Consider the following 16,949-nt stretch of genomic DNA (forward strand, 5'->3'; position numbering starts at 1 on the left):
AAAAATGACGAAGAAAAATACTAAAATGTTATTAACGTTTCCTTCAGCTGGTTCTCTTTATTTCCCTCTACTTTCCAATTTTTTTCATACGATTGCATATTACTTTTACAACAAAACAGTCCCTCCTGTTGTATTTAAATGCTGGTCTTGATGGTAAGCTAAGCTCTGTGTCCCTCCTGCCTGGTCCTGTGGTTTCCACCACTGTCCCTGAAGGTAATTAAAAAAAAAAAAAAAAAAAAAAAAAGCCGGGCTGCTCGGCCCCAGAGGTTTATCTACACAGGCGCGAGCTGGAGAGTTCAGCACCAGGGACAGCGCCACATGCTGTGGGCAGCTCCCGGGGATGGAAAGTGACCGTCCCCGGTGGGAGCCAGAAGGGCAGGGGCCTGTGCCTTTCCTCTCTGGTCCTCCACACTTGAGACTCTCAGGCAACACCTGTCAGAGGAGAGGCAAGCGGAGCAGGAGAGCTGTCCCTGGGCCTGACTGATGCGAATGGAACTCGCCCTGTGACCCAGAGGGGGAGGAGAGGCAGTCGGGTTGCCAGTAAAGGGGAAGTGAAAACAAACGCCGTGCAGATCCCTTTCCCCACATTATTAGCTTGGGAGACACTTGCAAACCTGCCAATACCAGTCACAGCAGCATCTGCTTCTAATTGCTTCTCCCCCAGCATTTTCAGAGCCTGTCAGATGGCGTCAGCCCTAGGAGAAAAGCCAATATTTTTACCAAACTTTCAAATCAGATGGTGTCCTCGGTGAGTAATCTCTTACGTGTTTGGTCTTTGAGGCTAAAAACAGTAAGCACACCTTTAAGGGACGCGGCCGTCAGCAGGGCTGGGTAAGCGAAGGCCCCACTTCAAACAGCATGACTAAGAGTTTCCAACACATGCAGCTCAAATACAAGGGTTCTAGTGGGGCTTTTTTTCATTCCACTGTGTCCACATCTTTATGGGTAAATTTTCTCTTTTCCAAATATTTTTGTAAGAAGAAGTTTCTTTGGTAAAGAAAAATGTGTGATTTTTTTTTTAAAGAGCACATCTCTCTGTGCTTTAATTTTCCCACTTGTGAATCACTTTAAGCAAGACACCTATGGATAAACTTCACATTTTCTTTAAAGAAGCTGTCTCTGTTTTTAGGTTCTTAAAATGCCAGTTGCCCCTTCCGATAGCCTGTTGGGACAGTGTTTTCCTGCAGCAGGCAACCTGACCTTCAGATCTGGGGAGTCCAAGGGGGGCGGGAGGCAGTCCTGGAGGGGGAGCCTGTAGGCAGACCTTTCAGCCCTGCTGTTGCCTAGCGTCCTTCAGGGTGGGACCACTGAGTCCCCTGAATCCTAAATGCAGGATGGCACTTTGACATTCTGTACCTTCTCCTTTCAAAGTTTTCAAAGTTCAAAGTTATTATAGACTACCCTGCAGGACTAGAGGGGCCAGGTGGCTCCTTCAGGCCAGGGCAGTGCTTCTCAGACCTTGAGAACAAGAGCGCCCAGAATCATGGAGCACCTCCAGAGGGAGTCAGCCCGTGGCTGTTCCTCACAACTCCCCAGCCCTGGCTGCTCACTGCTACCCAGCCAAGACTCACGGCACTGAAAGCCTCTCTGCCCGGGACCAACGCCCTTGCCTGGAGCCAGTGCCAGGCCGAGCCAGTCACTGGTCCCTAAGTACATTTCATACTCCTATCTTTTATACATACACATTCTGCATGACTGCCCCTTCCCTCATTCCCTCACTAGGTCATCCAAGGCCTACTGAGCGCCTACTATCTGCCAGGCACTATTTCAGGAGCTAGACGTCAACAGAAAACAAAACAGACAAAAACCCCCTACCCTGGAGGGATACCTGGGTGGCTCAGTGAGATGGGTGTCTGATTTTGGCTTGGGTCATGGTCTTGTGGTCTGTTAGTTCAAGCCTCACATCGGGCTCTGTGCTCACAGCTCAGAGCCTGGAGCCTGCTTTGGATTCTGTGTCTCCCTCTCTCTCTTGCCCCTCCCCCTCTTCAAAAATGTTTTTTAAGCATTAAAAAAGTTTTTTAAAAAGAAAAAAAAAATCCCTCCCCTGGAGGAACTTATGCTCAAGTGAAGGCAGACAGGCAAATAGATAAACATGTAAAACCCACAATATGCCAGATGCTGACATATAGTAGGGAGAACAGTGAGATGGCAAAGGAGACTAGTGAGTGCCAGGGAATGACCATCATGGTGGTCAGAGAAGGCCTCATAGGAGAGGCAGCACTTGAACAAAACCCTGTAGAGAGCAGGAGAAGCCTCTACAGAGAAAACTGGGAGAAGAGCATTCTGGGTGGAAGGAGCTGCAGGTGCAAAGGCCCTGAGGCAGGAACAAGGAGGCCGGTGGGGCTGGAGATGACGAGAAGCGGGGAAGGGAAGCTCATGTAGGCAGTCAAGGCCACTGTGGGGACACTGGCCTTTACTGTGAGATCAGAGCCTGGAGGGTTCTGACAAGGAGAGAGGTCCATCAGATTTGTTGCACTGTGATGGACACTCTGCCTGCCGTGTTGAGAACAAACTATAAGGCGTGAGGAGGGGGGGCCTCCACACAGGAAGCTACCACAGTTCTCCCGGCGCGAGTCGGCGGCAGCTCCAGGCAGCTGGTGACAGAAAGAGCAGGGACAGGTCCGATTCTGAGGGTTCTGACCCAAACACCTGGGAGGTCCGCGGTGTGGGAGCTCCCTGTGGCGATGGCGGCCAGCCTTTCAGCCCCAGGAGGCACGTGCTCTCTAAGAAGCCTGCCTCACATAGAGCAAGAAGCCCTCACTCCTCTGAACGGTTGCCTGTTCCTCCCTTGCTCCCCACCCAGTCTCCCTCTCTCTCCATCACACACACGTGTGCATACACTCCGTGCACGCGCCCACACGCACACATAGAGCACCGCTCCACACCAGCCACCTGCATCCACACATCACTCCCTTGAGGGACCCAAAGGCCAATTCACTTTATATCATCTGGAAACATCTGCACACAGTAGTTACTCAAGAAATGTTTTCAGAGCCGCACCCCTGATGTTTCAGTCCTCGGACACCTCAAGAAGGATCAGAGCACCTACACGTTATGCTGAGCCCTGACGGAAGGTCAGGTGGAAATCACCCCGTCTCCAGGGCCCTGCGCCTGGATGCTGGCCCACCCCCAGCCATCCACGCCACCGAGGCAAGCCCCTCTGTGGAGAGGCCACGCGAGGAAGACGGGAGTCACCTTGCCAGTCCTTATATCCCAAGCTTTGACTTCAGGGTTGAAGCCTCCACACACGAAAAGGCTGTGGTCTTTCGGGTGAAATTTCAAGGTGGTGATTCTAAAGTCACTCTGAGCGCTGAAGAGCTGGGTTCCTGCAACACAAAGAAGAGAAAAGCACGTTAGAAATCAATACTCGGAGCACAAGATAAATATCTTAAAGCTAAGATGCCATCTGGCCTAGAGCTCTGGGCCCAAGGGGGCCGCGGAACCTTCTGGAAGCACAGCAGAGGGAGCAGCACCCGCAGCCTCGCTGTCTGGCCAGCCCCGCCCCTGACTGGCGGAACTGCCCCCTGGGGCTAACCCAAAGACTGGACCCACGAATGCCAGCTTGCGTGTGTTCTGTAGACACTGCGAATCAACTCATTTAAATTCCACAACCGCTGGAAACCCGCTCTACCGTTGCAGAAAAGCCAAGGCTCGGGGAGATTGAGTGACACGGCCGAAGCTGCACAGTTCCTACAGCGATTACTTACTACGGGTCTAAAAAGGAAAAAGCAAGATGCTCCAATGTGACCTCTGCGGGATCCGCCATCTTACACCCATGACCTTATGTTCAGGACCACGAATGGTTTGCTAGAGGGTGTGGCGGGGACACGAGTGAGAGCATGACCCCACGGGGCGCGGGCACCAGCACGGACAGGCGGGGAGGCCCACTGGGGGCCTCGCTGGTTCGCCAGGACGCCGGACAGGCCTTGTCCTCCGCACGTCTGTCATGAAACCGCAGCCCGCACTCAGGCGAGCTGTGCCAACGTCTGTGTGACGAGGCGGGGGAGGTGTCCGGTTTGCCAGACGCTAGCGTCACACGCGGGCTGAACTCGGGGCACGTGAGGAACAGAGCTCCGGCCCCAAGCCAGACGCCAACAACCACTCCCCTGCCGTGCCACTGTACGTCCCGGAGCCCTGGCTGTGGTTCTCGTGTGCTCAGTTCAACCCCCTGACAAGGCACCCGGAAGCCAGGCCAGCCTTGGGAGCCACCCTCACCACCGGACGCGCCCCCAGGGGACGGGCCGTCTCACAGCCACGTCGCCTGTTGTGCAACTCCCACCAAGAGCGGGAAGGTGGCTTCCCTCAGAGATGTCAGCAAGGGCTCCCGCGGCCCAGGAGGGACGACCCTGACGGCCCCTGGCCCACAGCAAGTCCTCCACTGCACTGAGGCCGTGGGCAGTTAGGACACGTGAAGCTGGCGGCCATGGAGACCAACGTGACGCCAAGATCTTCAGCAGCATTTGCCCTCACGGGAACCCAGAAACCGTGTTTGCTCTTGCATTTTAGAAAGCACTTCCAGAAGGCTGCCCTGCTTCGTGTTCAGGACCCCCACGCACAGTACTCGCCAGCTCCCCAGGCAAGGAAATGAAAGTCCTCAGTTGGCACCCTCAAGTTCGGGCAAGAGCCATTATAAATCCAATTTACCTAGATCTGTGGTCTCCGTGCTCGCCCGCCAGCCCGCCCAATGAGGGCCAGCCCTTAAGCACGTATCATGGGGAGGTGTATTTGCTTTTAGGTTACATACTGCGCTACCGTGCCAGTGACTTATGTGCAGTAAGAGACCAAAAATAAACTATTCTGAAAGAGAGGCAAGAACATGATAAACAACATTTTAAAATATATTTGAATGTGCCATTTTCTAAGAGTATCAATACCCTCTTTGAAATCATTAAATCACACGAGTTATAACACTTTTAGTGAGAGCTACCAAATGGACTCAGCTTCCATTTGTTTTCAGATGCAGGGAACGCTCGGTGGCTCAGTGACTTAAAAGTGGCCCCGTTACGGCTCCAGTCTCCTCTGTGAGGCCGTCAGAGCTAACACTCTTCCCAGAGACGCAGGCCTGGGGGGAGACGCTCACGGCTGGTGACAAGGGGGACGCCGTGCCTCAGTCACCGCGGATACAGAGGATTCTGTGAGCACTACCCCAGTGAAGCCCCAGCTCCCCTCAGGTCAGAAAAACATTCCTGTAGCTAACCACAGGGCATTCCCGCATTCTCAGAGTTGTAATCGCCCAATTCAAAGTCCACTGACACTGTCATTTCAAGGATTTTAGAGCAGATTAGGAAAACTCGCAAGGTAAGGGTGCAGATAGTGGTGGTTTTAGTAGGTGACGCATTCATAGTTTTGGTGACAAATTACAGAATGGTGGAAACCAAAACATCTGCTTTCAAAATGCTCTTCCCATAGTAGGAACTCTTTAGAAAGTTCTTTATTAAAGTATCACCTTTCCCTTGATGGAGGACTGTGTTGATTTTTTTTCTAGGATCTTCCAGGGGCCCCGTTTGCAGTTACTTGTCATCAGAGAAAACTCTGGAAACACTTGAGGTTCTGTAAACGAAGCCTCTGTACCTCCTTAAGCACGACAAGCCCGTGAACCGAACCACTCAGGCGGGCAGAGCACCCGGTCTCTCGGGGCCATCCTGCGTCACTGTGATGTGACAGGAGCCACTTCCGGCCGAATCATGCACAGCCGTGAAGGGACCATAAATAATGACCTAGCTGTCCAACCCGAGGGGGCAGTTAATGCAAATGCGGGCCTCCGCCTGGTGGAGCGTTGAAAAGCCCTTCCAAACCGGAATCATGAACCATGCTGTTTGGCAATGCCCGATGCCTCTTCTTGAACCACGAAGGCATTAAATAGGGATTGATTCGGGTGGGGGCTGGGAAGACATTCACCAACTTGAAGCGCACTGTCCTAGGGGTAGTCAGATAATTTTTTAAGTTACACTCACATCATTGTCCTAATGCTGTGTGTCTTTAACAAAGAATCCTTCAGAGGAGGCATCAGAGAGATGAATAGTCTGACTCCTGTGTGTCTCGTTAGGTCAAGAGACAAGCAACTCTCTTAAGCAAAAACTCCCATCCCAGGGAATCAAGCTAACTAGAAACCCACTATTCCTGGAGTTTCCTCTTCTTTCCTGAAACCCGTCAAGCTATAGTTGGTCAGAAGCCACCCGCACTACGCCCAGTTAGAGGTGCCCCTCCTAGGGAGGATGGAGGTCTCCCCACCCCCGGGACCCGGGACTTGGAACGGCACTTATGGAGACGTTGGGGCAGGCATCGGACTGCAGCTCAGGCCTCAGGGCACAGGGCCCAGAGGGGCAGCCAGGGGCCATGGGGAGGATGAAGAAAGGGGCCACCATCACGTCCCGCCAAAGGAAAAGGAGCACACAGATGCCGCCACAGGGCCCACCCTGCTGACAGGCCCCCGCAGGCCTGGGATCTTCCGGCAGGGGCGACGGTGCCTCCCCTGGGCCTCCTGCTTACTCAGAGCCACAGCCAGTGCTGAAGCCCAGAAGGAAAAACCTCCCCTGTTTCTTGGACCACTGCATATAACCATATGCTTATTTCAGAAACAGCGAATTAGCCACGTTTTTTCAAAAAGTGCAGTGATACAGTCTTGCCAACAATGAGGAAAAGATGGGAGGAAAAGCAAAAGCTGAGTTACTAAAAGATGAGAACTGAGCTTTTTCTGCTAAAAAAAAAAAAACCAAAAACACATATTTCTTCATGTTCTTCTTCAGCCTCCTAAAGAGACCAGGAAGAGCCTCCGTGCCCTAAGTCCTGCCATGTTTCCGTCACAACGCAAGCCAAGCTTCCTGGCCTTTTCCTACTTTTCGTTTGTAAGAACCAGGCCTTTGCTGTACCTGCTAAAAGGTCCAAAACGAAAAGATTTTAAAAGTGTTTAATAAGCTTCCCGATCGCTCATGGGCAACACGAAGGGGCGGATTCCACCAGGGAAGGAGGCCTGGCACAAGGCTGGCACAAGGCTGGCACAAGGCCGGGGCTCCAAAGTCGGGGCCCCGGGCATCCCTGTCCGGCGCCGGGCTCGGCGCAGGAGGCGGTGCAGCAGAGGGGCGGGGAGTCACCCGGACCCGGGCCCGCCCCCAGAGGGACCGCAGGCTGTCGGGCCACCGCCCACGTCACACCTGCCTACCAGACGCAGCCGCCAGCGTCACACGTGCATACTGGAGGCACAGAGCGCCCTGGAGGGCCATGGCACACAGCAAACGACGACAGGGAGCCGTGACTGTTGGAAAAAACGAAACCCTAAGTTACTGAATCCATCCTTGGGTAAATGAAAAGCTACAACCAGGGGCTACAGGTGTTTAGCAGCGGGAACCTTGAGTGAGGAATGATCCAGAGGCTGTCTTGGGGCTCCCACAGGGCGGTGCCTGGCCGTTCCGCTCCGTCGAAGAGACGTGGACGCAGGTGGAAGTGTTTGTCAGAGACGATCATGAACATGAGCGCCGGCCGTGGGGAAGGTGAAGGTCCTCTCCCATGGACCGGCTACACCTCCGCGCTCCCCGGCATCGAGTGCCTTGTTTATCACGGCCTCCCTCATGGTGCTACTTTCAACACAAAGGCTCATTCTCATGTAACCTTTGACCTTGAGGCTGTCTGGCTTGTTTACATGTTTGGCATAGAAAGTGCTGTTTACTCACTGTATGCTGCTTAAGGGAAATGGAGTTTTAAAATATTTAATCCACTAACACTGGCTTTATTGATCTTGCTATGTATAACTCAGCCAGTATAAGAACTGTTCAGATCCTCTTGGAGTCAGGAAAAATCACCTCCTTTCCTCCTTGAATCAGTAATGATACAAATAAACCAGAAGTCGTCATTAGGGCAAAAATACGCTTAAAACAGAACGTGGAGACTCCATTTGCTCCCTTGATGCTGTTATTACTGCCCGTGCCTCCATCACTGGCATGGAGAAGACACAGCAGCTGGTGCCACTGGACAGGGAACTCCTCAGAGATGCCCCTCTGCCTCCGCAGGTAGAGACCCAGGCAGCCACCCACGTGGCTGGGGCAACCCCACGTGTCCACCCTGCCACCTACCGTGGGGGCCCCTGTTGTCAGGCAGGCCTCTGGGCCCCCCCAGGGTCCTCTTCTTCCGGTCGGCACATCTGGCCCCCGGCCCTGTTCCTGCCACATGACAGACCTTTAATCCAGGTCAGTTGGAACCCAAGTAGGGGACCCCAAGAAAGAGAAAGGAAGGGCATGCCCTCCTCTGCAGGGAGCGGGCACCTGCCACCTCCAGGCCTGCGTGCAGCCCTCTGAGGCAGGTGTAAGTAGCCCATTTCAGAGCAGGCGAACGGAAAGCTCGGGGAGGTGAGGACTGGTCCAGGGCGACACACGTCAGCCACGCTGGGAGGGCGGCTGGGCCTGTCCCACCCCAGGGCCGCGCTCTCTGCACCCTGCCAAGCCTGCCTGCAAGCTGTCCGTGACCTTTCCTTCTCCTCAGCGCTCTGCTCGTACCCACGGACTCACGAACATGTCGGGAGGACGCTGACAAGGGAAAGCTGGTGCTGTCGCTCGTGGTGACTGAGCTTGTGCTCCCAGGCAGGCGGCATGTGACTCATTCTGCTAAGATCAATATCGTTACGCTCATCCTCTGGGAAGGAGCCGGCCAGCTGTAAATCTAACCATCCTGACTCAAAGTTAACGAGAAAAGGAGCTTACGAACTTTCAAACCAAACTCTGTGAATCAGAAACAGGGGCCAGCTCGGCGCGCCAGGCCAAGGCCCGGGAAGGGTCCGGGTGCGTCCGCAGGTCGCCCGTGGTTGAGCGGGGCCCCTGGCTCAGCCGGCGGTCCTCTCAGATCCCCAAGACAAGGATAATAAAGCTTAGATGAAGAAGCAGTCACGAGAATCGGACAGACAGACTGACAGGAGACGGCTGGCCCACCAGGCAGCGCCTGCAGCAGCAGCAACAACAGGAGAAACGGCAGTCGGTGTTTCTCTTTATACCAAGTCTGGCTGCTGCTCTGAATTTTCTGGACAAGACTGAATTTTCTATAATTAAAAAAAAAAACCTCTCAACTTGCAAACAAGATGCGTCGTGAACTTTCTCTAAAGCTTTGCCTCGGGTTGGCAAGGGGGCCCAGCAGGCTCCACTCGACAGCAGGCAGGCTGTCCGTACCTGCGTCCAGGCTCCCGGCCCATCGACGGGGGCGGGCTGCCCTGCGAGGGGAGCCTGCCCACGGGCAGCGGCCACTTAGCGCACAGAGACAAATGACCACCCAGCGCAGAGGTGGTAGTCCATGAAACATGCTGTCGATTAGCCCCCTTTCATTTAGCCAGAGGACTGGACGAGTGTCACCAGGATAATGTGACGGGACAGATGTGTACGGAGATGTGGCAGGACCCGTGGGCCCTTCCGCGGCGCAAGATGCAGGGCTAACACTGGCTTCCATACCCCAAAGCTGTACGGAAAGAAGGGGAGAAAACAAGGTTGAAACTGGAGAGGAAAGCTCTTCAGAATAAAAGAGAAGGATGTGGTCTCGGACTTGAGAACACCCACATCTAAAGAGGGCTAGGAACAGGGTGTCGGGGAGGAGTGAGCTCCGGAGAGAGGTGGAGGGGACCAGGGAAAAGCGGAGGAGTCCGTGGGGTCCCGCCTACCTCAGAGGGAGGGACGGAGGGGGGCAGCCGCTCCCTGGGCCAGGAGGCACTGGAGGGGCAGTGCCAGGGCCATCGTCAGCTCAGACCTCGCTCTGTGCCTGGACCCAGCGGCAAACCCCTAGGACCACAGGACTGAACACACACGACGTGCCCGTCCCGTCAGGAGCTGTGCCAGTGTGCCCGCTGGCTGGCGGCCCGTGGTGCAGCTGGGCCTCTGCCTTCCCGCCTCCACAGGCACCTAAAGGGTGCCTAACTCTGTCCCTTGGAGCTGTGCTGGGGAATACTCAGTCACGGAGCTCAAAAGCCGAAGGATGGAGATGCCTGGGCCCCCCCGCAGGCACCTCCTCCAGCGCCTGGAGTGGTGGCACCACTCAGCCCAAAAGGAGCCCCACCTGTGGCCCCTTCTCTAGAGCCCCGTGAGCTCCTGGCCTTCGTCACGGTTCTCATCTGGATGCCTCTCGCCGTTCCTACGACAAGTGTGCTACAGTGGTTGGGGCTAACGTTTCTCCCGCTGGAGCAGCGCTGTCAACGGCCAGAGAAGCATCCTTCAGCCAGTCACTTAATCAGAGGGCTCAGTCAAGCTTCGTCTGGGCGCGCCTTCCTCCCACAGGCCCCAGGCTTTCTTCCACAGGTGGCGAGCCAGCCGCCTGGGCGAGAGCCAAGCAGGCCCCCCGGGGGTGGGCTTGAGCGAACCGCTTGTCCTCAGCAGGGAAAATACACGGGGTGAGGGCATGCCACTCCCAGGCCTCGATAGGCAGTCTCCGGCAGTCACCCAGGCCACAGGTGGATCCCAGCTCTGTCACTGCTGGCCCAGAAGCCTCGAGCAAGTCCCCAAGCACTCCATGCCTCGTGTCTGGGTCAGTGAAACAGGGATAAAAACACTGTCCGTACAGGTGAGTGCAGGTACTCAAAATGTAACAAGCAAAGAGACGGACATCTTTTCATTCGTTTCAACCTCATGCGGGCCCAGTGTGCCAGGAGCCAGGGCTGCACCGCCCGAGGCCTGGCCCACGGTGCACACTCAGCCGGCGTGGCCTTCCCCTTTCCTTGAGTGTTCTGTGATGGGGGCCCCGATCACGATGCAAACCCCGGGGAGGCACCAGAACACACCTCTTGGGAAACGAGAAATGGTCATTTACGGGTCCAGTCTCAGTTGGCTGTCATTTCTGTGCACCATAACCCCCTCTGACAGACACGCAGGCCCCCAGAGCGGGAGGAGCTGGCCAGCTCTCGTTCCATCAGCAAGAGGAAGCTGCTGGCTCACCACCGGTAGGATTTTGTCCCAGAAAAGCAAAACATGGAGGAGAAGCTGGGAGGACCACGGAAGACCTTCCTAGCCTGTCCCCGACCCACACGGGGTCCCAAGGACCACACGAGTAAGCCGGCTGGGGGACCGTCAGACTGGAGGGCTTCTGAAGCTGAGCCACCAAAGCTGCTCCGTAGGAGGAAACGGCCCAGCAGCTGGGGCTGTCTGGGCGCTCGGCAAAAGCAAGGTCATTACTGCCACCAGCCGAAGGGCCTCAGAGGGCGGCGACGGAGGAATGGGAGGAACACCTGAGCGACCGGAGCCAGGCGCTCTGCAAAGGGCCTGCAAACATTGTCTCAGCGACTGCCCTCCACAACCCCACCAGCAGCCAGGCCCTGCCAGCCCCTTTCCCGGATGCGGAAGTGGAGGCGAAGGAACTTCACAGGATGCCCAGCTCGGTGGGAAACTTGCACCCCATCCGTGCTCCAGCGCCAGGGAGCTGGGACCAGGTGCCATTGCACAGATGCCCAGGACAGGCTGGATGCACATCAGGGGAGCTGATCAGGGCAAAGGAAGGAAGACAGGGTGCTCTCTCCTAAGCCGGGGCCCTGTAAACCTCTGAGGCCGCAACGGCCAGGCTGGGGGCTCCTGCCAGCGGGAGGGGGCAGGGCTGGAACCTTCAGAGACCAGTGCCAGCAGAACTGAGCAAGCTCTCTGGGGGATTTCGAGGAGACAGGCCGGGCTGGCGTGCAGGACAGCTGACTCACAGGCAGACGACATTTGGGCCCTGGCGGAGCCGGCCAGGGTTCCCTGAGGCCACTCAGACTACTGCACCGGAGACGGTTGGTTAGGAAGATTACAGGCTGAAGCCAGAGCACCAAAAATAATGAATCTGTGAGTGGATTTTATTTAGGTGTTGATTCATGGTTGTCCTATAAGCCAACAGCCCGTCAGAACTATAAATTAACGAGATAAAATGTTGCTGGCTCTCCATATTTCAGGCCGGGTATTGACATTTTAGAATCCACAGATTTTTAACTGTATTGATTGAGGACACCAGGATAAATGGCCTTGGCGCCAAATCCCCATTAACGACAATGGGCACTGAGTGACTAATTCCCAAAGCACAGTGGCGAGAACGCCCTGCACTGCCTTCTCCTGGCAGCGAGTTCTAATTAGATTGAAATGAAAAAGCCAAATCACCAAGGGCGGAAAGAGGCAGATCAAGTAAAAAGGGAAATCAAACTCAGTGACGAGAAAGGACGAGGTAAGTCACACCAGGCCAGGAGCCACAGGCGCTGCCCAAGCCCACCGGCCTCTGCTCAAGAGAGCATATGGGCCAATGTGGGCCGGGTGTGAGGACGCAGAGCTGGGGTGGGAGACGTGGGGACAGCCGCCGGTGGGCTGCACTGCCAGCAGGGACCAGCCTGCGCTCACACACACCAGCCGCTGCTCCCAGCCAGCCCTGGACAGAGGCCGGAGACACCAGGACCCCCAGGGCAGGCCCCATTCTCAGGGGCTCCCACACCAGTCAGGGACAGACAGAGACCAAGGACAAGTCCCATCTCGGGGCTGGAGGGCTGCCCAGGGGTGAGGCCCACACCCTGGGGCCTCCCCACGAGGGACTAAGGATATCCACATGCTTGCCACTACAGCCCCAGCACCTGGTCCCACACATAGTAGGTGCTCAGGAAATACTCGCTGAGTGAATGGACCCGGGCTCTCAGTGGTGAGGAGTGCTGTTCTGGGGCCGGGGGCGGGGGGGGGGGGGGGAAAAGTCCCGTCTTAGACGCAGCCCTGAGGATAGGGCTTCCCCGCCCCCCGGCCATACCCAACCAGCTGAAGACACCAGGGAGAGACCTGCCCAGAGTGCAAATCAAGTCACGATCCTCTCCGGCTCCCAACTCAGCAACGGCCCCCTACTGCCACCTGCTGTGGCAGTCCCTAACGTGTCAGGAAGAGTCTCTTGAAACATCCGGAAATTTCAGAAGCCTCCCCCCACGCTCACACACACCCACACACGCCAGGCGGTGTCTAACATCTGTTGATTGAGCGGCTACATCGTGACAAAGGGCCACGAGGCATCCACTAATGTTACCAAACCCACTGGCATTTGGGTAGCCCAGCAGCACCACCAGGATGTGAAAAGCATCACCCCTTGGCTCCGAGGGCGGGCAGTGCTGGTACCCAGGGGCACTCAGCGACCCCGGTGTGGGGAGCAGGGCCTGGAAAAGACCTCACAGGCCAGGAACCGCATGGAGCTCAAGTTCCAGCTCCTGCACCCCCAGACTCCCCGAAGCTGCTGCACCCCACACTGCGACACTCTCCACGTGTACGGCCCTCTAACAGCCTGGTCCTCACTGTTCTGTCTACTGGGAACGTGCTCCCCTCCCCCGCCCGCACCCTTGGTCCCCTGGGTCCTGCCTCCCACTGGGTTCCACTTCTCGGCCTTCCAGCCTACGTGTTCTTGCGCCTCCTGCCTCTCTCTCCACCACCACAACCTGGGACTCTGCACTCCTGTCCCCCCAGTGGACAAGAGCCTCTGGGGTGGATCCTGGGTCCTGTTCACCTCTGTGTCCCCAGTGCTCGGCACACGGGTAACAGAGCAAGCCTGGCAGCTCTGTGCATGAGCAGAGCATGCTGGTGGTGAGACCCCGGATGTAAGGCTGCAGGGGAAGGTCGGACCACCGGTGGGTGGTCCGGTCATCACCAAGCGGCCCCAGACTCCCTGAGCCACGGCCTCCTCAGCGGCCCTGTGGGGCTCACTGTAAGGACACAGGGGGTTAGGGAGCCACTTTGTTGAGAAGAAAAACCCCACATACACTCAGCACCATGGAAAAATGCCGGATTTGCGATCGCAGCTGTGGCTCAAATTCCCCACTTGCCATGCACTGCTGGGAGGTCCTGAGCTAGCTACCTGCTGCTCTGAGCCTCAGCCTTCTCACCTGTAAAACGGGGGAGAGACTGAGGACAGCACGCCATGGTGGGGGTTGACGTGCTGTGTACACAGCCTGTGGCACAGTACCGGCCACTGACACGGCCACCCGGCTTGTCCCCCCCACCGAGGGCACACAGGGCTCAGGCACAAGAGCCTCGAGGCCAACCCCCAGCAGTCCAGAGACGAGGATGCTCCGGGCAGGACACAAACCCCACAGTTACCCTACACCCTCCCCCATTCCTTTGCTGTGCCCCCTGCCAGCTTCTAGGGAGGGGCTGTGCGGTCAGGCCCAGAGCTGTGGTCTGCTGCTTGCCAGGCCCCGAGAGAGGAACAAACCCCAGGGCCTCCTGCCCTGCTGGGCATGGGAGGCCTAAGTGAAGACTCAGGGGACACCCCGGGGATGGGCAGGAACCGGCCTCCCCTCCTGGCCCTGGCAGGAGAGCCAGCAGGAAAGTGACGAGAAGAAGCCCAGAGAGGAGAAGGCAGCGTGGGTGCTGAGACCAGCCGGCCTGAGTCGGGGGCAGAGGCGTCGAGCCCGCTGCGCACCCGGTGGCCCTGTCCTCGCCTGAGGCCCGCGGACAGGACCCCTCGCGGGGGCTGCGGCCATACCAGGTGCAGCGAGCGCTCGCTGACGTGATGTTCCTCCCGTTGACTGCGCTCTCCTTCTCGCCCTGCTTGTCGACGGCCCCCTTAGGATTTACCCAGCACAAATCCATCTTACCCAAATGCCTTTTCGGTGCAGGCATTAAAGCAGAACTCGTTTGCAGACTTTCCTTATGAGCTGGAATCCTTCCTTGCAGCCTTTCAACGATAATGAATTGACAGGAATTCTAAACCGATTCCGACCAAAGGACATTGTGATAAAGCTAAATCTATTTTGGTACAAATTGCATGTCAGAAATTGATTAAAAAGCTACCTCTTTATCCAGCCCCACAGCTTGGGCTGAGACAACCGTGGGGCTCTGTCGTCCCGGCAGCCTGGCGGGGGCCCACCTTGAACCCTCCTCGGAGACTCGTGGTTCCAGGCAAGCGCCCTGCAGACACACCCGGGGACCTGAGCCCCCCTGAGCGCTGCCTCCTGCTGCCCGAAGCTGCGTGCAGCTTGCGGCTTCCCGGCAGAAAGCCCACCCAGCTGACAGCTCTGAGGAGGGGGCGTCCCGAGGCCACGATGCAGTGAGACACACCTGTTTCGAGGTCCGTTAGGTGCAGGGCGAAGTCGAAGCCCCCGCTGAGGATGCGCCGGCCGCAGGGAGACCAGCGGGCGGCCCGCACGGCCTCGCTGTGCAGGCGGTAGGTCTGCAGGCAGCGGCCCGAGTCCACAGCGTCCCACACCTGCGAGGCAAGCACAGTGCCAGATTCAGAAACGGAAGCCTGACGCTGGGGCTCGGCCCGGCCCCTCTACAGGGTGCAGAGGGCCTCGCGGTGGAACGGGATTCCTGTTATGTTACCATCGAACAGGGTCTAGCTGCTAAACATTTCCTTGCAGAAATGTGAAAGCTTGGGGCTGGTGGGGGGAGGGGGGCTTTTCCCAAAACCTCTCCCGGGGCTAAGGGGGCCCACGGGAAGACAGCAGGCCCCGCCTCCCCGACCCGGCCCTGCCCACCTGCCGCAGCGGCTCCGCACCACAGGTCCCCGCTTCGCTCTCACGTCTGGCCCGTGTCACCTGCACCTCTGAGGGCCATCCTCCAAGACAGGGCGTGTGGGCCCTGAGGTGGATGCCGCCCCGAGTCAGGCTCTCTTCCCGCGCGCAGCTCTCAGAGTCAGATCCAAAACGGAGGGCCCCTGGGGGCTCAGTCGGTTGAGCATCTGGCTTTGGCTCAGGTCATGATCTCAATGGTTCGTGGGTCCGAGTCCCACATCGGGCTCTGTGCTGACTGACAGCTCAGAGCCTGGAGCCTGCTTCAGATTCTGTGTCCCCTTCTCTCTCTGCCCCTCCCCTGCTCATGCTCTCTCTCAAAAATAAATAAAACATTAAAAAAAAAAAAAAACAGAACTGGCCACACCTGTGCTTACAACTGGGCAGAGAGCCAGGATCTGCCGGCTCTCCTGTTTTCGGGGGAAGAGGGACCGTCCCTCATTCCCACCCAGGCTCTCCCTGGCGACGGGGCCGATGGCAGAAAGCCCCGCGTACATTCAATGACTTCTGAAATATGTTCTCGAGTCCTCAAGTGCAGAACTGCATGTTCCAAGGGCCCGGGGCCCCTCCACACGAGAGCCCTTCAGCGGCTCTCAGGGCCCCGGGGGAGGGCTGGTTGGCAGGGAACCTGCCAGGGCTGGCGTGGGGCCCGGCACGCACAGGCGCGCCGCAGGGCTGGTCCCCGACGCTCACCGCCGGTACAGGAAGCAGGGATGCTGCTGCCCCCCCGTCTGACGTGGCGCAGAGGGTCCACCGCCAGAGACAGAACACGGGCATCGGGGCTGAGCCCCTCCGGTGCGATGCTGCCGCGTGCAGGGCCTGGCCAACCAGCCTGGCCTCCCTGGGCCTCAGTCTCCTCCTCTATGAAGTGGGGCCAAGGGCCCCATCCCAAGGCCTGTGGTGAGGAATGAGTGGGGCTTGCCCGTGCGCAGTTCTTACAACAGCATCCTCTGACCCTCCCTCGGTTACGTCGGGGAACCCAAGCCTGTGTTCCTCGGCTCCCTAAGAGCCCCGTGGACCCACGCACGTCCACAAACCAGACCTGGAGGTGGTTTTCCCTTCCAAGCTGAGAAAATTCCTCCTGCTGCATCCCGAGCTTTCTCAAGATGCAAAGGATCAGAGTTCTGAGAGCATTTTTCCGGGGCGTACGTAAACGTCTGCACGTAAGAAAACAAGGTCAAGAGAAGCTGAAGAACGCGGAGAGCTCAGATCCTTCTCCTCTTATTAGGGGTCAGTAGCCGTGGTCTCCAACTGAAAAACTCAGAAAACAGCAGCATTTACGTGTAGAAATACGGACAGAGGCACCTGGCCGGCTCAGGCAGCAGCGCACACAACTCCTGATCTCAGGGTCCTGGATTCAAGCTCCAGGCGGGGCATGGACCTACTTTAAAAAAAAAAGTTACAAATAGGGACCAAGGGGCGCCTGGGGAGCTCAGTCAGCGGAGCGTCTGACTCTTGATTTCAGCTCAGGTCATGAGCTCCTGGTTCATGAGTTTGG

General features: G+C 57.1%; 1 protein-coding gene across 1 annotated transcript in view; it reads right to left on the bottom strand.

Annotated features, from left to right (window-relative positions):
- Positions 1-251: 251 nt before the first annotated feature.
- Positions 252-16,949, bottom strand: part of LOC115301854 (WD repeat-containing protein 25-like) — a 93,479-nt gene continuing 76,781 nt past the window's right edge. Inside the window, exons 4-6 of the mRNA XM_029951854.1 lie at positions 15,000-15,147; positions 3,196-3,326; positions 252-695 (exon numbers count right to left, since the gene is read on the bottom strand). Coding sequence (XP_029807714.1) covers positions 690-695; positions 3,196-3,326; positions 15,000-15,147 — 285 coding nt within the window. The 3' untranslated portion in view covers positions 252-689. The remainder of the gene's footprint in view (positions 696-3,195; positions 3,327-14,999; positions 15,148-16,949) is intronic.

The sequence above is a fragment of the Suricata suricatta genome, chromosome 9 (genome assembly GCF_006229205.1).
Source record: "Suricata suricatta isolate VVHF042 chromosome 9, meerkat_22Aug2017_6uvM2_HiC, whole genome shotgun sequence".
Classification (NCBI taxonomy): domain Eukaryota; kingdom Metazoa; phylum Chordata; class Mammalia; order Carnivora; family Herpestidae; genus Suricata; species Suricata suricatta.